Source organism: Phyllostomus hastatus, unplaced genomic scaffold (genome assembly GCF_019186645.2).
Source record: "Phyllostomus hastatus isolate PE091 unplaced genomic scaffold, TTU_PhHast_1.1 phas_contig_17, whole genome shotgun sequence".
Taxonomy (NCBI): domain Eukaryota; kingdom Metazoa; phylum Chordata; class Mammalia; order Chiroptera; family Phyllostomidae; genus Phyllostomus; species Phyllostomus hastatus.
In genome coordinates, this window is record NW_025333664.1 from 22,835,975 (window position 1) to 22,858,217 (window position 22,243).

Below are 22,243 nucleotides of genomic sequence, written 5' to 3' on the forward strand. Positions count from 1 at the left end.
GCTGTGAGATAGTAGCCCACTTCCAGATTCGAGACAGTTTCTATTTCCAGATTGTGAAATAGAATGAGGAAGAGAGGGCAAATACAGGGTGAGGAGTTACTCATCTTACTTGTCAGGGAGACTTGGACAGGCCTAAGGAAATAGTGCTTCCTCTTTCCTAGGGCTTCTGATTCCCACTGGGCCCCTTGCCCCATCTGGTATCTTCACAGTGATGCCCCACTCAGGCCCAGGATGAGAAGTGTCTGTGAACGTGGACTGTGTCCTAAACTCCCAAGCCATGAACCTTACTATGTATGGCTTGTGGCCTCATCTGCACCAGTCTCACTAGGAGCTACACTGATGGAGGGAGAAAGAAGGTTCACCAAAGTCTGGCCAACATTGGGAAGGAAGCAGGTCTGGTCCTGAATGATTCCCTGTACCTAACTTTTATAGATAGGACTGGTAAAACCTAGCCCAATGCACAGTGCATCTGGATCTCAAAACTTGCATGTGCTTCCATACAACAAACAAAATAATATCCTGACTTCTTTCAAATGAGGGAGGACATTGTAGGACCCAGTATTATACTCTCAGGCTTTTACCTCAGTGATGAAATTCATGTTACAACCAAACCCTGTGTGCTAGTGTTTATAGCAGCTTTCTCTGTAATAGCAGCAAAAAATCACAAAGGTCCAATAATAAGCGAACTGTTAATCAAACTGTAATACCTTGTAATGCCTCCATACAAGGACGTGCAACAACATGTGAGTTTCTCAAAGGCATTATTTTGGGTAAATAAAGTAAATCTCAGAATCTCACACCCTATATGATTCCACCTATAACGTATTCTCAAAACTAGAGAATGAAGAGCAGACTGGCATTTGCAGAGGTTGGCACAGTGGGGGTGGGGTCACTGTAAAGGCGAGCACAGGGGACCTCTGTGGTCATGGAATTGCTCTGCATTCTGGTCATGGCAGTGGTGACACAAACATACACCTGAGGGACCAACATAGCACAGCTCAAAACGTTACAAAATTTAGCTGTTAAGTACCAGTTTCATAGTCATTGTAATGGAGAAATGGGCTACCCAGTTATCCCAAATTATGCTGTAAAGACATCGGGGTGATGGGAGTAGAAAGTGTGCATGTGTGACATGAGGTCAGGAGTAACACTTAGGTCCCATCTTCCTTAGCAGGAGGTCCACACATAAATCCTGAGGGCCAGAGATCAAGAAGTGCAATAGAAGTTCACTGTATGAGTTGTGACAGTAAACTCTAAAATAATCAGTTCACAGAGTGGAGAATGGTTGCTTCTTGGAAGTAGGAAACAGTGGGTGGCTGGGGAGAATCCAGTTTTCACATGTAGAACTTGTAGAACTCTTTGATTCTTTAAACACGTGCACATGTAACTGTCATAAAGGTTGAAACTAATGATAGATTATTACTGTCTAAAGTGTTGCAAATAAAAAGTGTACATACTGTTAGCACTAGTTAGCGTTTCATAAGCTTAGTGGATATAGAACAATGATTGAAATCAATTGTCATCCTAAACAGTAGTCAAAAAAACACTGAAAATAGTAATTATTACTCTTAAAGATTTCATGAAATAGAAAGTGTTATATGTAGCTCTAAATTAGAGATGCATAATAAGGCCATTAATGGGAAAAACCATGTAAAATTGTGAATTGAAAGTCGTAAGTGTAAACCTATGTAGATGTCCATCTTACAACAGAAAACGATAGAGCATGGAAAATTAATAAAATGGAGCTAAAATGATCAGCATTATGAAAACTCACAATACTGTGTTAAGCGCAAAAATAAAGTTACAGAATATTATACACAGTAGAATATTTAAATAAAATCTAAAACAAGCAAAATAATATTAATCCTCCTTAAATATTTACACATATATTGTAAAAGCATAAAATCCCACTGGAAAATAATAACACCAAATTGAGAACATGTTTTTCAAAATGAACACAAATCATAAGGCAAAATGTAACCATTTTGCAAAGATAGGGTAATGGGTCCATGGGTTTTTTTACATTATTCATTATATATTTCAGAATACCAAAATGCTTATTCAGCTTAGTGATTTTAGATATCTATGTGCCAAAATGAAATCATACTTACAAAATCTCTGTATAAAGTAAAATCTCTGAATATTAAGGGCTATTTACAATAAGAAAGAATGGAAACCCGTGCCTTGCTCAGAATGGGCCTCTTTTGGGTGGAGGCAAGGCCAGTTTGCAGCTCCATGCATCTAGGTCCAGATGTCTCAGAGTCCTCATGACCAAAGTCCATCCTTGACTCATGTTCATTATCAGAGAGCAGGACCATCAGGAGAGTGTGGTGGTGGCGGGGGAGACGTTCTTGGCTCAGGTGGGGCTGGTAGAACGAAGGGCCAGGGTCTTGGGCCACCTGCAGGTAGTTGCAGCTTCTTCTCTCCAATGGAGCCCCTTGGAAAAGGCAGGAGACAAGGTATCACAGGGCATGGAAAGATGGAGAGAAACTCGTTCATTCATTCATTCATTCAGTCACTCCTTTATTAACTCTGCAAATATTTATTGAGCACACACTAAGTGCCAAGCACTTTCACCTGAATTGGTGGCATAGATCAGAAATCAAGCCCATACTCAGTTTACCTGAACCCCTCCTCTGAGTTCTGCTCCCCCTTTCATACCCACATTCATCTTCATCACTGGTCAGCACGTCCAAGTCTTTTGAGTTTGTATTGGTTGATTTCAGTTCTACTTTCCTGTTTATACCAAACATATATCATATGCAAACTAAACTATATAACACTTTATGGACAACTCTTTTTAGTTTGGGTCTTTAAACTTTGGCCTTTATCCCTCTTCCACACTTTGGACCACCATCTCCAGGGACCCAGGGAACTTTATTTGAAATCTTCAAACTCTAGGACACAATGCAATGTGAAAGAGCTGGAAGCCACTGAGATTGCAAAGACATTTAGAGAGAATAAAAGTTTTCATAACCTTCTGTTGAGGCTGAATCAATCTTGTGGTGACCATGTGACTATGCAGCCACACCTGCACTTCTCCTGCCAGCCCATGAGGTTTGCCCTGACCTTCCTCTTTAAGGACTAAGGCCTGCCTCCAACTCACCTGCTACAGGTTCCACCACCCACGGATGTAGGTTACTATGAAACCCATCACCAGCAGAACCTTGAGACTCAGGAGGAACACCACAAAAAATAATGGCAGATATGGACCTGAACACCAGTGGACAGAAGGAGACATGAAAGGGAGCTCTGTGAGTTTAAATACCTCACACCACTTAGGAGACAGAGGTGACCCAGCTGCTCACAGGAGTGGAGGTGCATGAACTTCTATGCACTCCTAATTGACTCTATGTGGTGTGGCTGCTGTGGACAGTATGAAGTTGGCTGGATGGGAGGATGTGTTTCATGCTGCCCATACAGGTGAGCACCCTCTGCAGAGATACATTCATCAATTGCAAGCTTTCCATGCTTTAAGTCCCATTGTTCTTCTGCATGGATGTGCGTTACTTAGCTCCCTTGAACATATGACAGTTCTTTAGCCAGGTGAGATGCATGTTCTGTGGATAGAATCTCTGCACCAGGCAGGTAATAGCCACCAAGTCTGAGGAGGGTGAAGACTGGGACACTGTCACTAGAGGGGGGACTGACACAGCCCAGAGAAAGATGAAATTACTGCAGGACATTCACTGTGGGAGACTGGGGACTCCTTGAAGATGGATCATCTGCCCAGGGCCTGTCACAGAGGAGGATATAGGCATTGGTCAACAGCTGCATGTCTAAGTAATGCAAGAATAAATGAGAGTGTGAATGCATCAGTGAATGTGTGCTGGGATGGGTGGATGCCTGAGTGGAGAATCAGTGGGAACCTGAATGGGATCAAAGCAATCCTACACATTTTTTCCAATTCATTTTTAAAGTATATTTTATTGATTATGCTATTACAGTTGTCCCATTTTTCTCCCCTTTATTCCTCTCCACCTTGTACCCTCACCAACATTCCCTCCACCTTAGTTCATGTCCATGGGTCATACATTTAACTTGGCTTTGTCATTTCCTACACTATTCTTAAACTTCCCCTGTCTATTTTCTACCTACAAATTCTGCTTCTTATTCCCTGTACTTCCCCCGACCCCATTCTGGCCTCTCCCTGTCACCACTGATAACCCTCCAGGTGATCTCCATTTCTGTGATTCTGCTCCTGTTGTAGTTGTTTGCTTGGTTTTTGTTTTTGGCTTTGGTTCAGTTGTTGATAGTTGTGTGTTTGTTGTCATTTTACTGTTCATAGTTTTGATCTTCTTTTTTTTTTCTTAGATAAGTCCCTTTAACATTTCATATGATAAAGTCTTGGTGATGATGAACTCCTTTAACTTGACATTATCTGTGCAGCATTTTATCTACCCTCCAATTCTAAATGATAGCTTTGCTGGATAGAGTCATCTTGGATGTAGGTCCTTGCCTTTCATGACTTGGAACACCTCTTTCCAGCCCCTTCTTGTCTGCAAGGGTTCTTCTGAGAAATCACTGATAGGTTTATGGGAACTCCTTTGTAGGTAACTCTCTGCTTTTCTCTTGCTGCTTTTAAGATTCTGTCCTTATCTTTAATCTGGGTAATGTAATTATGATGTGCCTTGGCATGTGCTTCCTTGGATCCAAATTCTTTGGGACTCTCTGAGCTTTCTGGACTTCCTGGAAGTCTATTTCCTTTGCCAGATTGAGGAAGTTTTCCTTCATGATTTGTTCAAATAAGTTTTCAATTTCTTGCTCTTCCTCTTCTCCTTCTGTTAGCTTTATAATTCAGATGTTGGGACATTTATAGTTGTCCTGGAGTTTCCTAAGCATTTCTTCATCTTTTTGAATTATTGTTTCTTCATTCTGTTTTGGTCAAATGTTTATTTCTTCCTTCTGCTCCACATCATTGGTTTGAATCCTGGTTTCCTTCCCTTCCCTGTTGGTTCCCTGAATATTTTACTTTATTTCGTTTTGCATAGCCTTCACTTCTTCCTCTATTTTGTGAGCACACTCAATGATTTCTAAGCATCTGGATTATCAGTATTTTAAACTGTTCATCTGATAGGTTGGCTATGTCTTCATTGCTTAGTTCTAATTTTGGAGCTTTGTCTATTCTTTCATTTGGATCATATTTTTTTTTGTCTTGATACACCTGTTATGTTTAAGGGGTAGAACACCAGGACAGGGCAACCCACATAATTGCATTGTGGTGTTCTATGTGGGGGAGGTGTCCAAAAGGGAACAATGCTGCTTGCTCAGCTCTCACACTGCTTTCAGTCACTTCCCCCACTTCTCAGAAGCAAATTGGATGCTTCTGGTGCTGATTCCCAGGTATGTTGGTTTGTGTATGTTCTAGGATCCTGTGGATCCCTCCATCGAACTCTCCTGTAAGGCTGGGAGTTGCTCTGGCCATCTCAACCCTCACTGGTTTTTACAGCCAGAGGCTTTCAGACTTTATTTCCCAGTGCTAGAACCCTGGGTGGTGTGGTCTGTCTCGCTTCCCAGTTATTCTTTCTGGCTTATCCACACTTGATTGTGGGACTGCCTGGTCTGCCAGCCACCACCTCGCCCACTCCATCCTCCAGCCACTGCCTTGCTGCACATCCTCTGGATGAATATTTCATCTTAAACTCCTTGGTAGTATGACATCCATATAGTTTGACTTTTTAGCAGTTGTGATTGTTTTTTGTTTTTAAATGTATTGTTGTCCTTCTTCTGGTTCTACAAGGATCCAAAGTGAATCTACCTACATCTCTACCTTGGAGTGGAAATATCTACATGTTGAAGTGAAACCATACTTATAAAGTCTCTGGATAAAATAAAATCTTCTCTGAATATTAAACAATCAGGTTACTTACAATCTGGTTATTTCCAATCAGAAAGAATGGAAACCAGTTGCCATCATCTGAATGGTTCTCTTTTGGGAGGAGGTAGGGCCAGGTTGAAGCTCAGTGCATCTAGGTCCAGACATCTCAGAGTCCCCATGACCAAAGTCCTTCTTTGACTCATGTTCAATATTAGAGAGGAGGAGCATCAGGAGGGTTGCAGAGGAGCATGTTCGTGGTTCAGGTGGGGCTGGCAGAATGAAGGGCCAGGGTTTTGGGTCACCTGCAAGTCCTTGTAGCATCTTCTCTCCAATGGAGCCCCTTGGAGAAGGCAGGAGACAATGTATCACAGGGCATGGAAAGATGTAGTGACATTCATTCATTCATTCATTCACTCATGGATTCAGTCATTCATGCATTCACTCCTTTATTAATTGTACAAATATTTATTGAGCACATGCCAAATGGAAAGCACTCTGGTTTGTGTTGGTGGCACAGATCAGAAATCAAGCCCCTACTCACCTCACTAAATCCCTCTTCACCTCACTAAACCCCTCCTGTAGCTCTGCTTCCCCTTTCATACCCACATTCATCTTTACCACTAGTCAACACCTCCGAGGCTCTCAGGTTGTATTAACTGATTTTGGTTGTACTTTTCTATTCATACCAAAGATGTATTATATGAAACAGAAATATACAACAGTTTACGGAGGACTCTTTTCAGTTTGGGTCACAAAGCTTTGGTTTTCATTCTACTGCCACACTTTGGACCACCGTCTCCAAGATTCCAGGGCACTTAATTTGAAAATCTTCAGACTCTAGGACACAACACAATGTGGAAGAGCTGGAAGCCACTGAGATTGCAAAGATATCTAGAGAAAATAAAAGCTTTTACAACCTTCTGTTGAGGCTGAATCAATCTTGTGGAGACCATGTGACTATGCAGCCACATCCTGGACTTCTCCTGCCAGCCCATGAGGTTTGCCCTGGCCTTACTCTTTAAGGACTAAGACCATTCTCCAACTCACCTATTACTGGTTCCACCACCTGCGGATGTAGGTGACTGTGAAACTTGTCACCAGCAGAGCCTTGAGACCCAGGAGGAACACCACAAAAATAGTTTCAGATGTCTGTGGGCCTGAACACCAGTGGACAGAAGGAGACATGAAAGGGAGCTCTGTGAGTTTAAATACCTCATAGCACTCAGGAGACAGAGGTGACCCAGCTGCTTATAGGAGTGCACCCCCAGTAAGCTCTATGTAGTGTTGGCTGCTGCAGACAGTATGAAGTTGGCTGGATGGGAGGATGTGTTTCATGCTGCCCATACAGGTGAGCACTGTACAGGTAAAGACCATACAGGTGAGCACCAGCTCAGATCCTTGGATTGACATATTCACCCACTGCAAGCTTTCCAGGCAATAGGTACCATTACTTTTCTCCATAGACACAGGTTACTCAGCTCCCTTGAACATATGAGAGTTCACCAGCCAGGTGGGATGTACACTCTGTAGATAAAATCTCTGCACCAGGCAGATAAAAGCCACCACATCTAAGGTGGGTGAAGACTGGGACACTGACAGTGCAGAAGGGACTGACAGAGCTCAGAGAAAGCCGACAATTACTGTATGAAGTCCACTGTGGGAGACTTAGAGCTCCTTGAGGATGGGTCATCTGCCCAGGGCTTGGTACAGAGGAGGATGTAGGCATTGGTTAACAGCTGCATGCCTAAGTAATGCAAGAATGAATGAGAGTGTGAACACATGAGTGAATGTATGCTACCATACATAGATGGATGGATGGATGGATGGATGGATGGATGGAAGGATGGATGGATGGAAGGATGGATGGAATAATCAATGGGAATTTGAATGGGATCAAAGACATCCTACTCTTTTATTTTTTAAAAAATTTGGAATCTGGTTACAGACTACAACATGGATTAAATTTAAGGACACTGTGATAAATGAAATAAGCTAGTCACCAAATGGCAAATACTGCATGGTTCTACTTATATACATATCAAAAGGTGTCATACTCAGTGAGATGCTGCCCTATTGCCTGAGGAAGCAACTCAGCTCTGCCAAACCACAGCAGACTTCTCACTTCTAGAACTGCAAGATAATAAATTTGTCTTGTGTAAGCCACTAAACATGTAGTTACACTACCAACAGGAATCTAATCCAGGGAGTCAGGATCATTTAAATAGAACAGACGTAATTAAAGGGCTAGGCACAATTAAAGTTCATAACTTGTGCTTTGGTCAAGATGGTGGAATATGTAAATGTTGAATATGCACCATCCCAAGATTACAACTAAACTACAGAACAACCATCTTATAGAAACAGCTGAATTCTAGCTGAACAGAAACTCTATATACAGGAGAAGCCATGTCTAAATTAGTAGAATGGATGGAAACATGGAATGGGCTGGTCACACACCTACAATGGTGGTTAAAAATATCAGGAGGGATTCTCTGCTATGGAGTCACTTCTGAGGAACAAGGGGCCCTGGAACCATACCAGGCCCACCAACCCAGAATTCCAGTGCCAGAAGGAAAGTCCCCAATACTTATTGCTGTGAAAACCACCAGGGTTATGGCTGAGTAGAAAGAGGGCTGTTGGAGTCCCAGGTATTCCTCTTTTTTTAAAAAAATAATAATTATTTAAATATTATTTCATTGTTTATTATTGAATTTATTGGGCTGCCAGTAACAGAAAGACAAATACCACATGATTTCATTTGTATGTCAAATCTAATGAACTAAATAAACTAACAAACTGAATTGTCTGGTAATATGGAGAGGGCTGGAAAGGCGCATTTTCCCAGACAGAAGTGCTGACAGGAGCCATTGTTCCTTTGCTGAGCCCAACCGTGAGGGCACAATGGAGCCCATAGCTGAGTCCTCATCATTCTGGGTAACACTGTTAGCTCTACACTTCTGATTCCCTGAGACCCCACCCCATACAACTTGTGGGCAAACCCAGGTCATTTCCAGTTGTTTTGCTTACAAATGTCCTCTATTGGTTTATGTTTCTGATAGTCCTGAAATTTCTCAAAGGTTGACAATCCCCCAGTCAGCTGCATATGGCCTTGGTGTGCCCTGTAAGTCTTGCTAAGTGATCCCAGGACCAGCACTAGTGACAGCCAGACTCAATGCGCAGCCTAGCCCTTCTCAGGCACCACCAACCCCAACACAAGAAGCAGTCATCTGTAGATTGCTTTGTAGCTCCTGTCAGATGGCCCCAGGCAGGTCGGAGGCAATTTCAGAAAAACCACAGATCCAGGAACCCAGTGGGCATGTTTAGACAACAGAGAAGCACAACCCAATCACTTCCACAATTGGTACACTCAAGGAGTGGGCTTATGAGACACCAGAGCCCTGCTGAAGTGAGTCCTACTCTATGAGGTCGTCCCCTGCACAGCAGTTCCTTTGCTGTAGTCTCAGCCAGTCTTCACAGCTAACCAACATGGGAATAAATTCCTGCCATTGATGTCCCAACAGCAGTCAAGGCTCAACTTAAAAAGCAGGATGCACACCTCCCACACAGGGGAACACCCAGAGTGCCAAACTTGAGTGACTGGGAAGGCTGCAGCACTAAGCACTATAAGGCATCTATTACATAAGGCTACTCAACCAAGATGTGGAGACATAGCAGCTCTACCTGATACATAGAAACAAACACAGGGAGGCAGCCAATATGAGGAGAGACATGTGCCAAAAGGACAGAACAGGACAATTCCAAGGAAAGAACAATAAAAAATGGAAACAAGCAATGTACCAGAAACAGAGTTCAAAACACTGGTTATAAAAATGCTCCATGAAATTAGGGGGAGAGTAGATAAACTTAATGAGAACTCCAACAAAAAGATAAGAAACATAAAAGCAGAGACAGAAAACATAAAAAGAACCAGTCAGGAATGAAGAACAGAATAACTGAAATGAACAGTACATTACAGGGAATCAAAGTGGAGCAGATAAAGCAGAGGATCAAATCAGTGATTTGGAAGATAAGGGAGGAGAAAACACCCAATCAGAACAGAAAGAAAAACAAGAACAATAAGGATAGTTTAAGGAGCCTCTGGGACAACTTCAAGTAAACATTTGCATCATGGGGATGCCAAAAGGAGAAGGGAGAAAACAAGGAATTAAAAACCTATTTGAAAAAATAGTGACAGAAAACTTCCTTAATGTGGTAAAGGAAATAGACATACAAGTCCAGGAAGCACAGAGAGGCCCAAGCAAGATGAACTCAAAGAGACCACACCACAACACATCATAATTAAAATGCTAAAAGTTAAAGACAAAGAGAGAATCTTAAAATAGTAAAAGAAAAGTAGTTACTTACAGTAGAGCTCTCATAATACTGTCAGCTGATTTCTCAACAGTAATATTGCAGGCCAGAAGGAAGCGACACAAAATATTCAAAGCGATGAAAAGAAACAAAACAAAACAAACCAACCCAAAGTGATGAAAAGCAAGGACCTACAACATGATTACTCTACCCAGCAAAGCTAACATTTAGAATCAAGGGACAGATAAAGAGCTTTCCAGACAAGAAAAAGTTAAAAGAGTTTATCACCACCAAACTAATATAAGGAAAACGTAAAAAAGATGAAAAATAAAATGGCAATAAATAGATACCTATAACAATTATTTTCATTGAAAATGGATTACATGCTCCAATCAAAAAACATATAGTGGCTGTACACTGGATTAGAAAATGAGACCCCTATACGTATTGTCTGCAAGGGAATCTTTGCAGCTCAAACACAACATAATGAAAGTAAAGGGAAGAAGAAAGATATTTCATGAAAATGGAAACAAAAGAAAGCAAAACAAGCTGGGGAGTTGTACTCATACCAGACAAAACAGACTTTAAAACAAAGGTTGTAACAAGAGATAAGAAAGGACCCAGCAATTGTACTTATGGGGATTATTCAAAGAACTTAGAACATTAAATTCAAAAGACATATACATCTATATGGTCACTGCATTATTGACAATAGCCAAGATATGGAAGCAACTAAGTATTCGTCAGTAAGTGGACGGCTAAAGAAGAAGTGGTGCATATATAAATGAAATACAATTCAGCAGTAAAAAATGAATGAAATCTTGCCATTTCTAACAACATGGATGGATGTAGAGGGTATTGTGCTGAGTGAATTAAGTCAGACAGAGTGAGACAAATGCCATATGATTTTACTCACATGTAGAAACTAAACAATAAATAAATAATTTGATAAAGAAACAAATGAACAGACAATACACACAGAGAACATTTTAATTAGAGGAGCTTTGGGGAGCTGGGTGACAAAGGTGAAGGGATTAAGAAGTACAAATTAATAGTTACAGAATAGTCACAGGGATTAATAAATTACAGCACAGGGAATATTGTCTTAATATTGTAATAGCTATGTATGGTATCAGACGGGTAGTAGATTTATCCAGGTGGTCACTTTGTATGTTATATAAATGACTACTCACCAGGTTGTATGTCTGAAACTAATGTAATTTTGCATGTGAGCTGTAATCCAAAAATTTAAAGAAATTATTAAAAGAATGAAGTGCATAACTTTGAGGTATGGGAAGGCAAAAAAGAAGGAAGAAATGTGTTTCACAATAGAGTGGAGAAGAGAAAAAGGAAAAAGGGGGTGGAGGGAAATTGAGGGTCACGAAAGTCAAAAGAGAATCAAAATATTTGAGGACTCAGAATCTTTCTCTCACTATCACAACTAACCAATTAACTCTATCAATATACATGGATTAATCTACACTGACAGAAAGAGGCCCATAACCCAGATGTGTTATGAAACACCGCAGCATTATATAGACATGACCAAAACATTGTGCATCCTCACACTAGCCCACTGCACCAGGACTGCGGTGACCAGACCTCAGATTCCATGCAGGGTGTGGCCGCGCAGTGCAGAGGGTCACACAGGCCCTTACACGTTGCCCCACTCACTAACCCAGACAAACTAAACACCATCCTCAGTCTCATACTTGGCAGATATGCTGGGTCACACGGAGTGAGAGCACTAGTGTGTGACAGGCTGGTTGGAGCAGCCACAGGAGATGAGACTCAAAGCACCTGAGGGGGCTCCAGACCTGATGGTGCAGACACAGCTCTCCTGCTCTCCCCACTCAGTGCAGCTCCGACCCCTAGAGATGACACCAGGTACAAGGTACACGCAGATGAGGACTCTGAGCGATGGAAGAGGGAGGCAGACAGGCTCAGACCTGAGGACTGGAGGAAGAACAGAGTGACAGGCTTCAGAGGCTGCACTCCCCTAGATCTCCAGGCACAGAAGGTGTGGCTGGGAAAGAGAGAAATGCTAAAATCAGTGATTTACGTTCCCATCTCAAGAAACAGGAAAACAGGAGCAAAGTGAACCCAAAGGGCAGAAGGAAGGAATTTGTGAAGTAAAAAGGGAAAATCAATGAAATAAAAAACAAGGAAACAGTACAGAAAATCACTGAAAAAAAGCAAGTTCTTGGAAAAAAGATATAAAACTGAAAAGAGAATATCAAGACTGACAAAGAAAAAATGACATATTTCCAATATCAGTAATGAAACTGGGGATGTCACCTCAGACCCTGCATCATCAGAAGGACACTAAGGGAACAGTATTAACATCCCCTCAAGCAGACAGGTGTGATGATTGCTGGTTCATTGTCACAACACTGGGGAAAAGGAGGCCTGTGCTGTGACCACCCACGGTCACTTGGATGACTGTCCTGATTCAAACTCCACGTCCTCAGGGCTCCCCCTCTGGAATTTCACAGAGCAGCAGGTTCAGGCATTTGCTGGGTGACCTTACTGATGTGGATGGAGAAGTCTGGAATGGAATGGAGACCAGGAGGAGGTTGGAAAGAGCAAGGAGAAGGGAGGGGCTGACGTGGACAGTGGATACAGTGACCATTAGAGAAGGAAGGGAGGGGCAGGACACTGTGAACACACGACCTCCATCCCTCCCTCTTTCTTTAATGTGTATTGATGTCAAAAACATCTATAAAGACATGTACCAAACTCTTACCAGTGGTGACATTTGCAGTGGGGTGTTTGTGGGAGGGGGGCTCACTTTGAAATTCTCCTTTCTATTGATAGACTCCTAGATCATTCTATTATAAGCACAAACTACTACTCTTACCATTAAAAAAAAGGTAAACTTTATATAGACCCAGGCAAGTTGCAGTATAGGCCTCTCCATAGACTTTACCTTTTTCCTTCTGCTGAGCCTCCAGTGTGAAGTTCCTGCTGACAGCTGGCTGCCCATCATGCTGCACCAGACAGGTGAGCACCATGGCCTCCCTGAGGGCAGATGAATTCACTAGGAGACAGCTCCTCCAGTTGAAGGTCCCATCCTTGTTCTCTACCTGGATCCAGGCTGTTTCTGTTTGGGACATGTTTCCGTTCTCCAACCAGCTCAGCTGTAGGTGCTGGGGGTAGTAGTTCTTCACCTGGCAGATGATGATGGTTCCCTGGTTCTCTGACACAGTGTGTTGGGAAACCTTCAAGGTGGGTGGAACTGAAACAGCACATGGCAGAGACTCTGACCTCATAGACACACAGATCACAGAGGAGAGGCCCATAATGTAACTCCCCCACCACACCAAGGGGTCACCCAGGAGAGTGCTAGGTAAGCAGCAGGTGCTCTGAAACTGAGGGTGCACTTTAATATGAATCAAATCACTAAGCACAGTGCCTGCACACAGTAGGTGCTTAAAAGCTGACAGCTGCTATAGGATAATATGAATGAAGTCAATCAGCACAATCCTTGCCATGCAGTAGGAACATAATAACCGTACCAAAATAAATGAAATCACCAAGCACATACAGCTGGGCTTATAGTAGGCACACAGTTATTGGAGTTACTGTGGGTAAAGTAGATGAAACTAGGAAATACAGTGGTAGGTGTTCACCTAGTAATTGCCATTAAACAGTGCTGAGTGACAGGTACATCCAGGTACCCGGTGATGGAAAGGACTGTCAGGAATTAGATGCAGGCAATTGCAGTCCTGGAGCAAAGGTCAGTATGAAGAGCAGGTTTGGAGATGCAGGTAGGTGTGGGATGGCCTGCATGTGAGGGGCATGTACCTCGAATGACCTCAGACAGGCTGGCAGTCCCACGAAGTGTAGTGTCTCCCTTTGGAGTCTTGTGGGCCACCTCACAGATGACCTGGGAGTGGACATCTCCCGGGGCCAGCCGCACCCTGGCTGTGCTGGAGATGCTGTAGGAAGGGCTGTCTCCCTCTGGGTCCACAGTGGTCTGGGAGGCTGGGAGCTCATTCCCATCTTTGAACCATCTCAGGATGATGTTCCTGGGGGAGAAGCCATGGGACTCGCAGGTGAAGCTCACTGTCTGCCCAGGTGTGGCCCTCCCTGTGGGGGCTGACACCACGAGGGGAGAGGGTTGGGCTGTAAAAGGAGCACAATGAACAATGAACATGATTGTGACCATCACCACCAGTGACAAGCATGTGACTCTGTAAGGATCCTTCTCATACATTGTCTTTATCCTCTAACAATGCTGGGAAGGCATGCACTTTGGATGAAAATGCACTTTGCGGGGAGGATGAGCCTCCCCCTGTTCATCCTCAGCCTGTGGCAACTGGAAAAGGAATGTACATCATCCTCATCCTACAGAGGAGGACACTCAGGTCCTTGGAGATGAACCCTGAGAGAGAGACTAGACAACTAGCAGGTCCAGGCATGAATTCAAAGTGTACCTTCTTTCATCCCGAGGTGATCTCCCACCAGTGTAGGCAGTGGAACAACATTCCTGTTCAGTCTCAGTATTTGCACTGTTTGTAGCTGACCTCTGCCCTCAGAGAGCCCTGAACAGGAGCTGAGATTATCATCCTTCATCATGTGGGGAAACTGGGGACTGAGGGAAACCGAGCCTTCCCAGGACCACCCAGCAGTGGGATGATAGCGCAGTGGTTCAGCCAGGGCTATGCTCTCCCAGGCTCACCTTATAACACCCTGTAAAGATTGATTTGATTATGTGATCAATGTTGGATTAATCAATTATTTGATTAATATTGCATTATTTTTAAGTATTACATTATTAACATACTGTAGAGACTTTCTGCAGGTGAAGAATGGAGGCCCAGCAATGTTACCTGGTCATGACACTGACGTGACACCTGACTTGGAGAAGCTACTCAGTGCTGGGTGACTCAGAGGCCTCAGATCCTTTCCACTCTCCTCAAAAGCACCCGTGGTTATCACCATTTTACAGATGACAAAACTGAGGCTGAGAGAAATGAAGGGACTGTCATCTCTCCCTCTAATGTGTCCCAGAGCTGTTTCCTGTGGCCCCCAAGTATTCATGACCATCAGCAGACCAAAGGCCCACTTTCAGGAGCCTGTCACTTACTGCCACATGTTCCAGGGAGGAGTGGCCTCCAAGTGCCCAGGCCTGGAGACCTTGTAGCAATAAATGGAAAAGTGAGCTCCTGACAACTGGGTCTAGAATATGAACTCTTGCTCACCTGGGGCCAGGTGAGCCTCCCCTGCTCATCCTCAGTCTGTGGCAACTGGAAAGGGAATGTATAGTGTTGCTGGGGGTACAGTGGCTGCTCTCTGCTCTACCCTGGCTGCTGTCCCCAGGCTGCTCCTATGGGTGCTCAGTGAGGGACAAATAGCACAACAATTGGGGCAAATACTCTGGAGTGTTTTTATACACTAAGCTGTGTCATTTAAAGTAGTTCCAGGACATGATAGGACAGTTGAGTATCTGCCTCATATCAGTTGTAAAGCTAGACCTGCTTCTGCCACAGAATCCTCTTAAAGTGCTTTTTTTCTGAAGAACATAAGAATACATGATTGTGAAGAAGAAAGTTCTCCTTACACTGACAAGCACGGTGGAGCAGTGCAGAGAGCTGGAGCTGTGATTTATGCCACTTGGGGTTCAAGTCTTAGTTCTCCTTCCTCTGAGTTCAGCTCCCTCTCCAAGCATCAGTGTCCTCAACAGAGGCCCCTCCCTCACCACACTGGTTATAAAGCAAATGCCGTAATGAAGACATGGTTTCTGCTCCACCCCACCTACCTGCTTTCTCACCCCGGGCATCCTCTGGGCAGGCAGCTTGGGAAAGAGGAGCCAAGACTTTACCAGGAGGCAGAAGACCTAAGATGGAGCTGCTTACTACTGTGATTGTTTAGGCAAGGAACGCACCATTGAAAACTTTTGAAATATCCAAAAATGAGGGATAAAGCCACCTTCCCTGCCTACGTCCAGGGCTTGTGGGGAGACTCCATTGCTACCACATCTAGGAGAGAAATCTAGCAATATCCACAAAAACTAAAGTGCACATACTTTCATACCCAGCATTATGACTTCCGGTGGGCATCTCCCTCTTGAGCTAGTGACACAAGGACAAGGTTCTCACCTGCATCACTGTTCTAATAGCTACAGGTTGGGAACAACTTATATCCATCAGGAGACTGTTAATGAACAATGCTGTCTCCATACACTGGGAAACAGTTGAAGAAGGGGCAGCTGCAGGTGCTGATGTGGCTGCTTGATTTGAGGGATGGGGCTGAAGGCTGGGAGAGGATTTCAGTGACCTTAAGCTTCAGGGTCTGAATGCAAAGGGCATATGATCCTTTGAGAAAATGATGGGGGGAGTATTTTGGCTCCTTGTTCAATGGTTTGGTGTAATTAGATTTTGTTAGCACCTACTATGCACCAAGTCATCCATGGAAATGATTCCTATGACAGGGTAGGAAGGAACATGCTTGGACTCATTTTGGGCTCTGGAACAATCCCATCACTCACTGGCCATGGGACCTTGGACAAGGCCACTATGTCCTCTTGGCCTCAGGCTCCCATCTGTGCATGGAGTCAGGCAGGATGGGCTAACAGTCCTTTCTGTGTGGACATTCCAGGATTCAGTATCCTGGGTCTCTGGCAGGAAACCTGAAATAATCTCTTTTGCTGCCTCAACAGGATGACACCTATGTTGCCCACATGGGGAACATCCCGTCAGGATAAAGGACAGTCTGAGAAACCTCTGCTCAGAGGCTAAGTGACACAGTATTGAGTCCCCAAATTAAAGAGTGTTTAACAGACAAGACCAATGGCAAATGTCCAATTTCTAAGCATCTCCTCCCAACAGGGCTGGCAGAGTAACCAGGGACTCTGTGCCCCTTAGGAATGTCTTCTCACATGATGCTTCTGAGGAGGAAATAAAGAAACACGTCCCCCCTCCCGGCCCTGCACGGATGTCTCCCAACTGCAGGGAGGAGAACGAAGCTTCATGGGAGAAGAGCTCTGCCTGCTCAGTCCCCTGCAGCTCCCACAGCACCCAGGGCGGAGCCCGGCTCCCAGCGGGTGTCAGTGAGTGTCAGTGAGGGGGGCTTGGCCACACTGAGGGGAGTGCTCTCTGGAGGCAGGGGTGAGGCCTGACCTTGTGATGGGCAAGTCCTTCAGACCTTCAGTTCCCTCATCCCTGGACCTAGGGGCTGGACGGGATTGGAAAGACAAGGGCTGGGGAATCTGGCAGATGAGGTCTCCAGATTTTTCCCACCCTTTACAGATCATGGACCTCCTAAGATACCATGACCTCTCCCAGCCTCAAGTTCCCTGACCTGCAGGAGGGGTGACATCAGACCAGGAATCAGACCCTGACTATAAGCAACCACGATGACACCTGATTCCTAGTTCCTGCTCTAAAAACAAACGTCATTCTTATGGACTTGTTGTCACACACCAGGGACAGAGGGTCCCACACCATACTCACTCACCACTCACGGTGAGCCGAGTGCCTGCTCCAGACTTGAGCTCTGTGTTAGGGCTTCCTCTGCGGAACTTCACACAGTAGTAGGTGCCGGTGTCCGCTGGGGTGATGTTACTGATGCGGATGGAATAGTCTATGTTGTTTCTCCTCATGGTGTCTGCAGCACTTGTTACTCGGGGGGAGTGGCCTCCTTGTTGACTGTAGATTAACTCCCGGCCTGGCCCTGTCCCCCTGAACCACATGACAGGTCCAACAGGGAGAAGGGAAGTCATGGTGCAGCTCAGAGTGGCCATCTCTCCTGCTGCCACTGACACTGACTTGTCAGGCTGAATCACCTGCAGCTCCTCACCTGCCCCTCCTGGAGGCAAACACAAAGCAGTTAGTTATCCATCCATATGTAATCATGTAGGTTTTGTCAAGTGTTTATTGACAACAGCTTTCATTAACTGAGGGTACACCCTGAATGGGTCTGAGCTCAGCACATTGTATGTGTCATACATGTAACCCTCACAAAAAGCCTGCAATGTGAGATCCTATCACAAATGAGGAAATGGAGGCACAGAGAGGTAAAGTGATGGAGCCAAGAGTGGGTTTAAATCTTTCTCCAGCAAGTAGTTCTTCTTGGTTCCAGCAGTGGAGGGTGTGCCCTGGGCCTTTCCTGTGATGCTTGGCTCCCCAGGAGAGCTGAGTGGCTGCTGGGGGTGTGACCCATCCAGCCCGAGCAGAAGGAACGCCTTGGCCAGTCTGTCTCTGCTTGGGACACTAAGGCAGCCATGACTGATCTTCTAAAGATGAGGAAATTACCATAGTTGAAGAGAAATAGAATATCGTTGGGATAATATTTGTTTGCAGAGAACCGCAAAAGGAAAACCAGTTTTTTCAAAAGACTCACTGAATCCTTACCCCATTTCAGCTTTAACATCTCCCATGAAAGGGACTGTGCTGCACCTGCTGCTGAACCTGAGCTACACATTGGAATTGACACAATGAACACTGGTTTTCCAGGGTGCGGTTTGAAAATGTTTTCATATTATGGAAAGAAATTTTACCAACAAGGAATAAACATAAAAGCATTCGGAAGCTTTAAAGATGAATGGACTCGGCTGGATATGTTTGAAAGGAATTGGGAACTGAAAGAAAGCTTCATGGTGGCCTGGAATTTGAACTGCAGTGGCTTGCCTTTGCAGTACCCCCCTTAAACACGGACATCGGCCAGGACTATAAAGAACACATTTGTTTCAGGATGGACAAGAAGTAAAACAATGACCATTGTAGGAACGCAACATAGAGGAGCACCGCTTTGTTGCCGCAGCTCTCAGGCCCCCCGATGGATGCAGACACGGGATGGTTGGCCTGCAGTCGAGTCTCAGCCCTTCCAGGGCAGTTTTCTGTTCTCACCCACAAGGACTCACATCGTCTGCGGTTCCTGTGGGCCCTGAAGAGCCTTCATTTGGGGACTCTTCTTGCTTCATAGAAAATTCTGATACAAAATGGTATGAAATCATGACATGAAAAGTAACACAGAGAAATAAAACCTGTTTGTAATGTTCTGTACTCATTTTTAAAAATGCCTGATGCTATCAAATTGTATTTCACAAAACAATTCAAAGCAGAAAGGCAGAACTTTTCCTGTAAAAAAAAAAGCATACTCCCAGTTCAATATAGCGTAGTGGATTAATCAATAAAAATCCATTAGGGCCAGACTGACCCAAGGTAAAAGTAAAACAAGCAGGAGAATAATTCCAAACTCTTTTATATGCTCAGTTTTGATACATTAGCATATTAAAGACATACCTGGAAAAATGATGAATATTCTGCTGAAACCCTCCCCTAAGGTTGCCACCTGCCTACAGAAGAGAGGTAAAACCCTTTAGACAAGGAATCCCAGCGCGGGCTTGCCCTAGATGCCCCTGCCCCTTCTCAGACATGAACTGTCACATTCTTTCTCCTCAACTCTAAGGGTCCCCATGAGACTTGCAACCAGGGGACCTCTGAGCAGTGGTAGCTTGGCCTGGGCTTACTTCCTTATCCTGACTCCAAGGCCCCTTTCCCCCTGACCTTCCAGTGAGCTCACAGCAGCCCCATTTTCACTCACTTGTGTCACAGGAACTTCTATTTTTCAGTGGGTTTATGCAGCCCCACCATGGCTCACTCCTTTTCTATCACGTTTCTAAGGAGCCAAAGCAGAGCTCCTCCGAGGCTGTCTCTGGCTGCTACTTCTACCCTAAATCTTTCCTTTGTTTCACTGTCCCCAGCTTTAATAAATGCACCCTCAAAATCACCTCGATCCGTGCTGTGAGGTCCTTCCTGCACCAAGTCAAGAATCGACACACTACAGGCAGCCTGAGGCAGACCCACTCCAGGCCACCCCTGATCCGTAATAGGAAGGAGTGGGTACTGGTGAAACCAGTGAGGTCAAGGATCACACCATTTGAGTGAAATAATAGCTGTACCATTTACCATTGAGTGACCTTGAACCTCTGCATGCCTTTTTTTTCTCTTTTGTAGATAGGGGTGAGAAGAGGATCCACTTTGGGTGTAACAATCACATGGGATAACAGGCATAGGGATTTCCTAGTGTCAGCACATGGTGAGTGTTCATGAACTTGACAAGTTATTACTCATCACACTTCGTGGGGCCTGGGTGTTTCAACTGACATTAGAGAATTTAAATATAGACAAGATATGGATCATATAGGAAAAAGAGTCTGTGTCATTTATCCACTTTTTCCTCCTCACCTCCCTCCATCATGGAGGAGGGACACCAAGAGTATAATGCACAAAATTCTACTCATTTTGTCAGGAGCAGATGGCTAGTCTTAAAAGTTTGGGGAGGGTAAGGGGTAAGTTCAGAGAAGTAGAAAGGAGGGACAGTGGCTGAGAGAAGTGAGAACTTAATATCTGTTCATGTGCATTTCATGTAGACTATAGAACATTCTAAAGAGAACAAAAAGGAAAGACTTTTCAAAAATATTATGAGAACTTGTGTGTGAACTACCTCACACCCACTTATCCACACACACACACACACATACACACGCATCACAAATATACATACAATTGTGACCTACCATGACAGTTCACACGTTTTGAGAATTCATGAAATCAGCACACATATTAAATACTCAGGAATGTATTTAGCACACAGGCACCATGCCACACATTGTTAACAAAAGTTCCTGAGTAAACGGCAGAACTTGATCTCTGGGTTGGCTAGAGGTATGATGGGTGATGACTAGTCTTTGGTTTACTGCTCTGTGTTTTCTGATTTTCCGCAGTCAGCCTCCACTGTATCACATGGTTAAAAGAACAAGCTCTGGAGCTGCTCGGCCAGAACTTGAATCCAGCTGAACCTCTGCCTCACACAGATGACATTGGACTACTTACTCTCTCTGCCTCTGTTTCCTCATCTGCAAATCAGGGATGACAGTCGTAATTCTCACATCAACACAGGGATGATGTGAGGATCACAGGGGTTAGTACCCATAAAGCTGTCACTGTTGTGGTTTGAAGTATCATCTGTTATGATGTGTCTAGTATGAGGGTAAAAGCAATGCACCCACAGAAGAAACATCCAGATCCCTGATTTCATGCTCTCAGATATTGCACTCTTCTTGGCCCTCTGTGACAGCCTGGGGGCGATGTTCCCTGTTTTCCTGGAGGCCCTAAATTCCAGGCACACTACCCCAACACATGCTCACCTGTGAGGCCAAGCAGCAGAGTCAGCAGCAGGCAATGAAGATGTAGGTGCCAGGAGGCAGGGATAGGCATCCTGGAGGCCCGAGGAGCCTGCTCTGTCCTACTGTGTGCTGGGAGAGCTGGACTCTGCTCTATGAGAGGAGAGAGGCCCCACTTCCTGCCATATAAGAGGAAGTGCCCAGGATGGGGTGCAATGGCTGTGAGACAGTAGCCCACTTCTAGCTTTCAGACAGTTTCTACTTCCAGATTGTGACACAGAATGAGGCAGAGAAGGCAGCTGGAGGATGAAACTCATGTTCCTTCTCAGAGACACTTGGACAGGCCTCCAGGAAATAGTGCTTCCCCTGCCTGGGGCCACTGTTCTCTACTGGGTCCCTCGCCACATCTCAGATCTTCATGTGATGCCCCATTTGGGGGCCCAGGATGAGAAGATTCTGAGGCTGTAGGCTTGTCTCAAATTCCCAAGCCCCAAACCCTAAGATGTAAATAACCAACCCATGGCCTCATCTTCATCTTCCCTTGGAGCTATTCAGCTGAAGGAAGGAAGAGGGTTCACCAGACAAGTTCAATGTTGGGACAGAACCAGGCATGCTACTGAATGACACCGTATTCCAAACCTTTACTGATGCAACTGGTAACATTTAGCCCAAATACATAGTGCAGTGTGGACCTCACAACTTGCATGCGCCTCCACCCAACAAGATGCCCTATAATAAGCATATGACTAAACAAACAGTGGTGCACCCAGAAATGGAAGCACTGTCAGCGATTAAAAACATGGCTTAAAATTGGACAGATACACATTAAAAAAATGAAACTAGATCACCAACTTACTCCATAAAGTAGAATAAACACAAAATGGATAAAAACTGAAATGCAAGTCACAAAACCATAAAAATCCTAAGAGAAAGCATGGGCAGTAAACTCTCAGAAATCTCTTGGAACAATATTTTTTGCCAAT

The 22,243-nt window shown here is 44.4% G+C and overlaps 2 protein-coding genes and 1 pseudogene across 3 annotated transcripts in view; 1 reads left to right on the top strand and 2 right to left on the bottom strand.

Annotated features, from left to right (window-relative positions):
- Positions 1 to 22,243, bottom strand: part of LOC123815154 (signal-regulatory protein beta-1-like) — a 165,140-nt gene that overhangs the window by 58,916 nt on the left and 83,981 nt on the right. The window lies entirely within an intron of this gene.
- LOC123815158 (signal-regulatory protein beta-1-like) lies at positions 6,114 to 21,360 on the bottom strand. Its single transcript, XM_045833368.1, has 6 exons — positions 21,285 to 21,360; positions 17,591 to 17,941; positions 13,937 to 14,257; positions 13,059 to 13,367; positions 6,866 to 6,975; positions 6,114 to 6,158 (listed from the first exon to the last, which is right to left on the bottom strand). Exons 1-5 carry the CDS (start codon positions 21,352 to 21,354, stop codon positions 6,869 to 6,871), a joined length of 1,158 nt encoding a protein of 385 aa, XP_045689324.1. The 5' UTR covers positions 21,355 to 21,360; the 3' UTR covers positions 6,114 to 6,158; positions 6,866 to 6,868.
- LOC123815157 lies at positions 13,310 to 19,090 on the top strand (annotated as a pseudogene).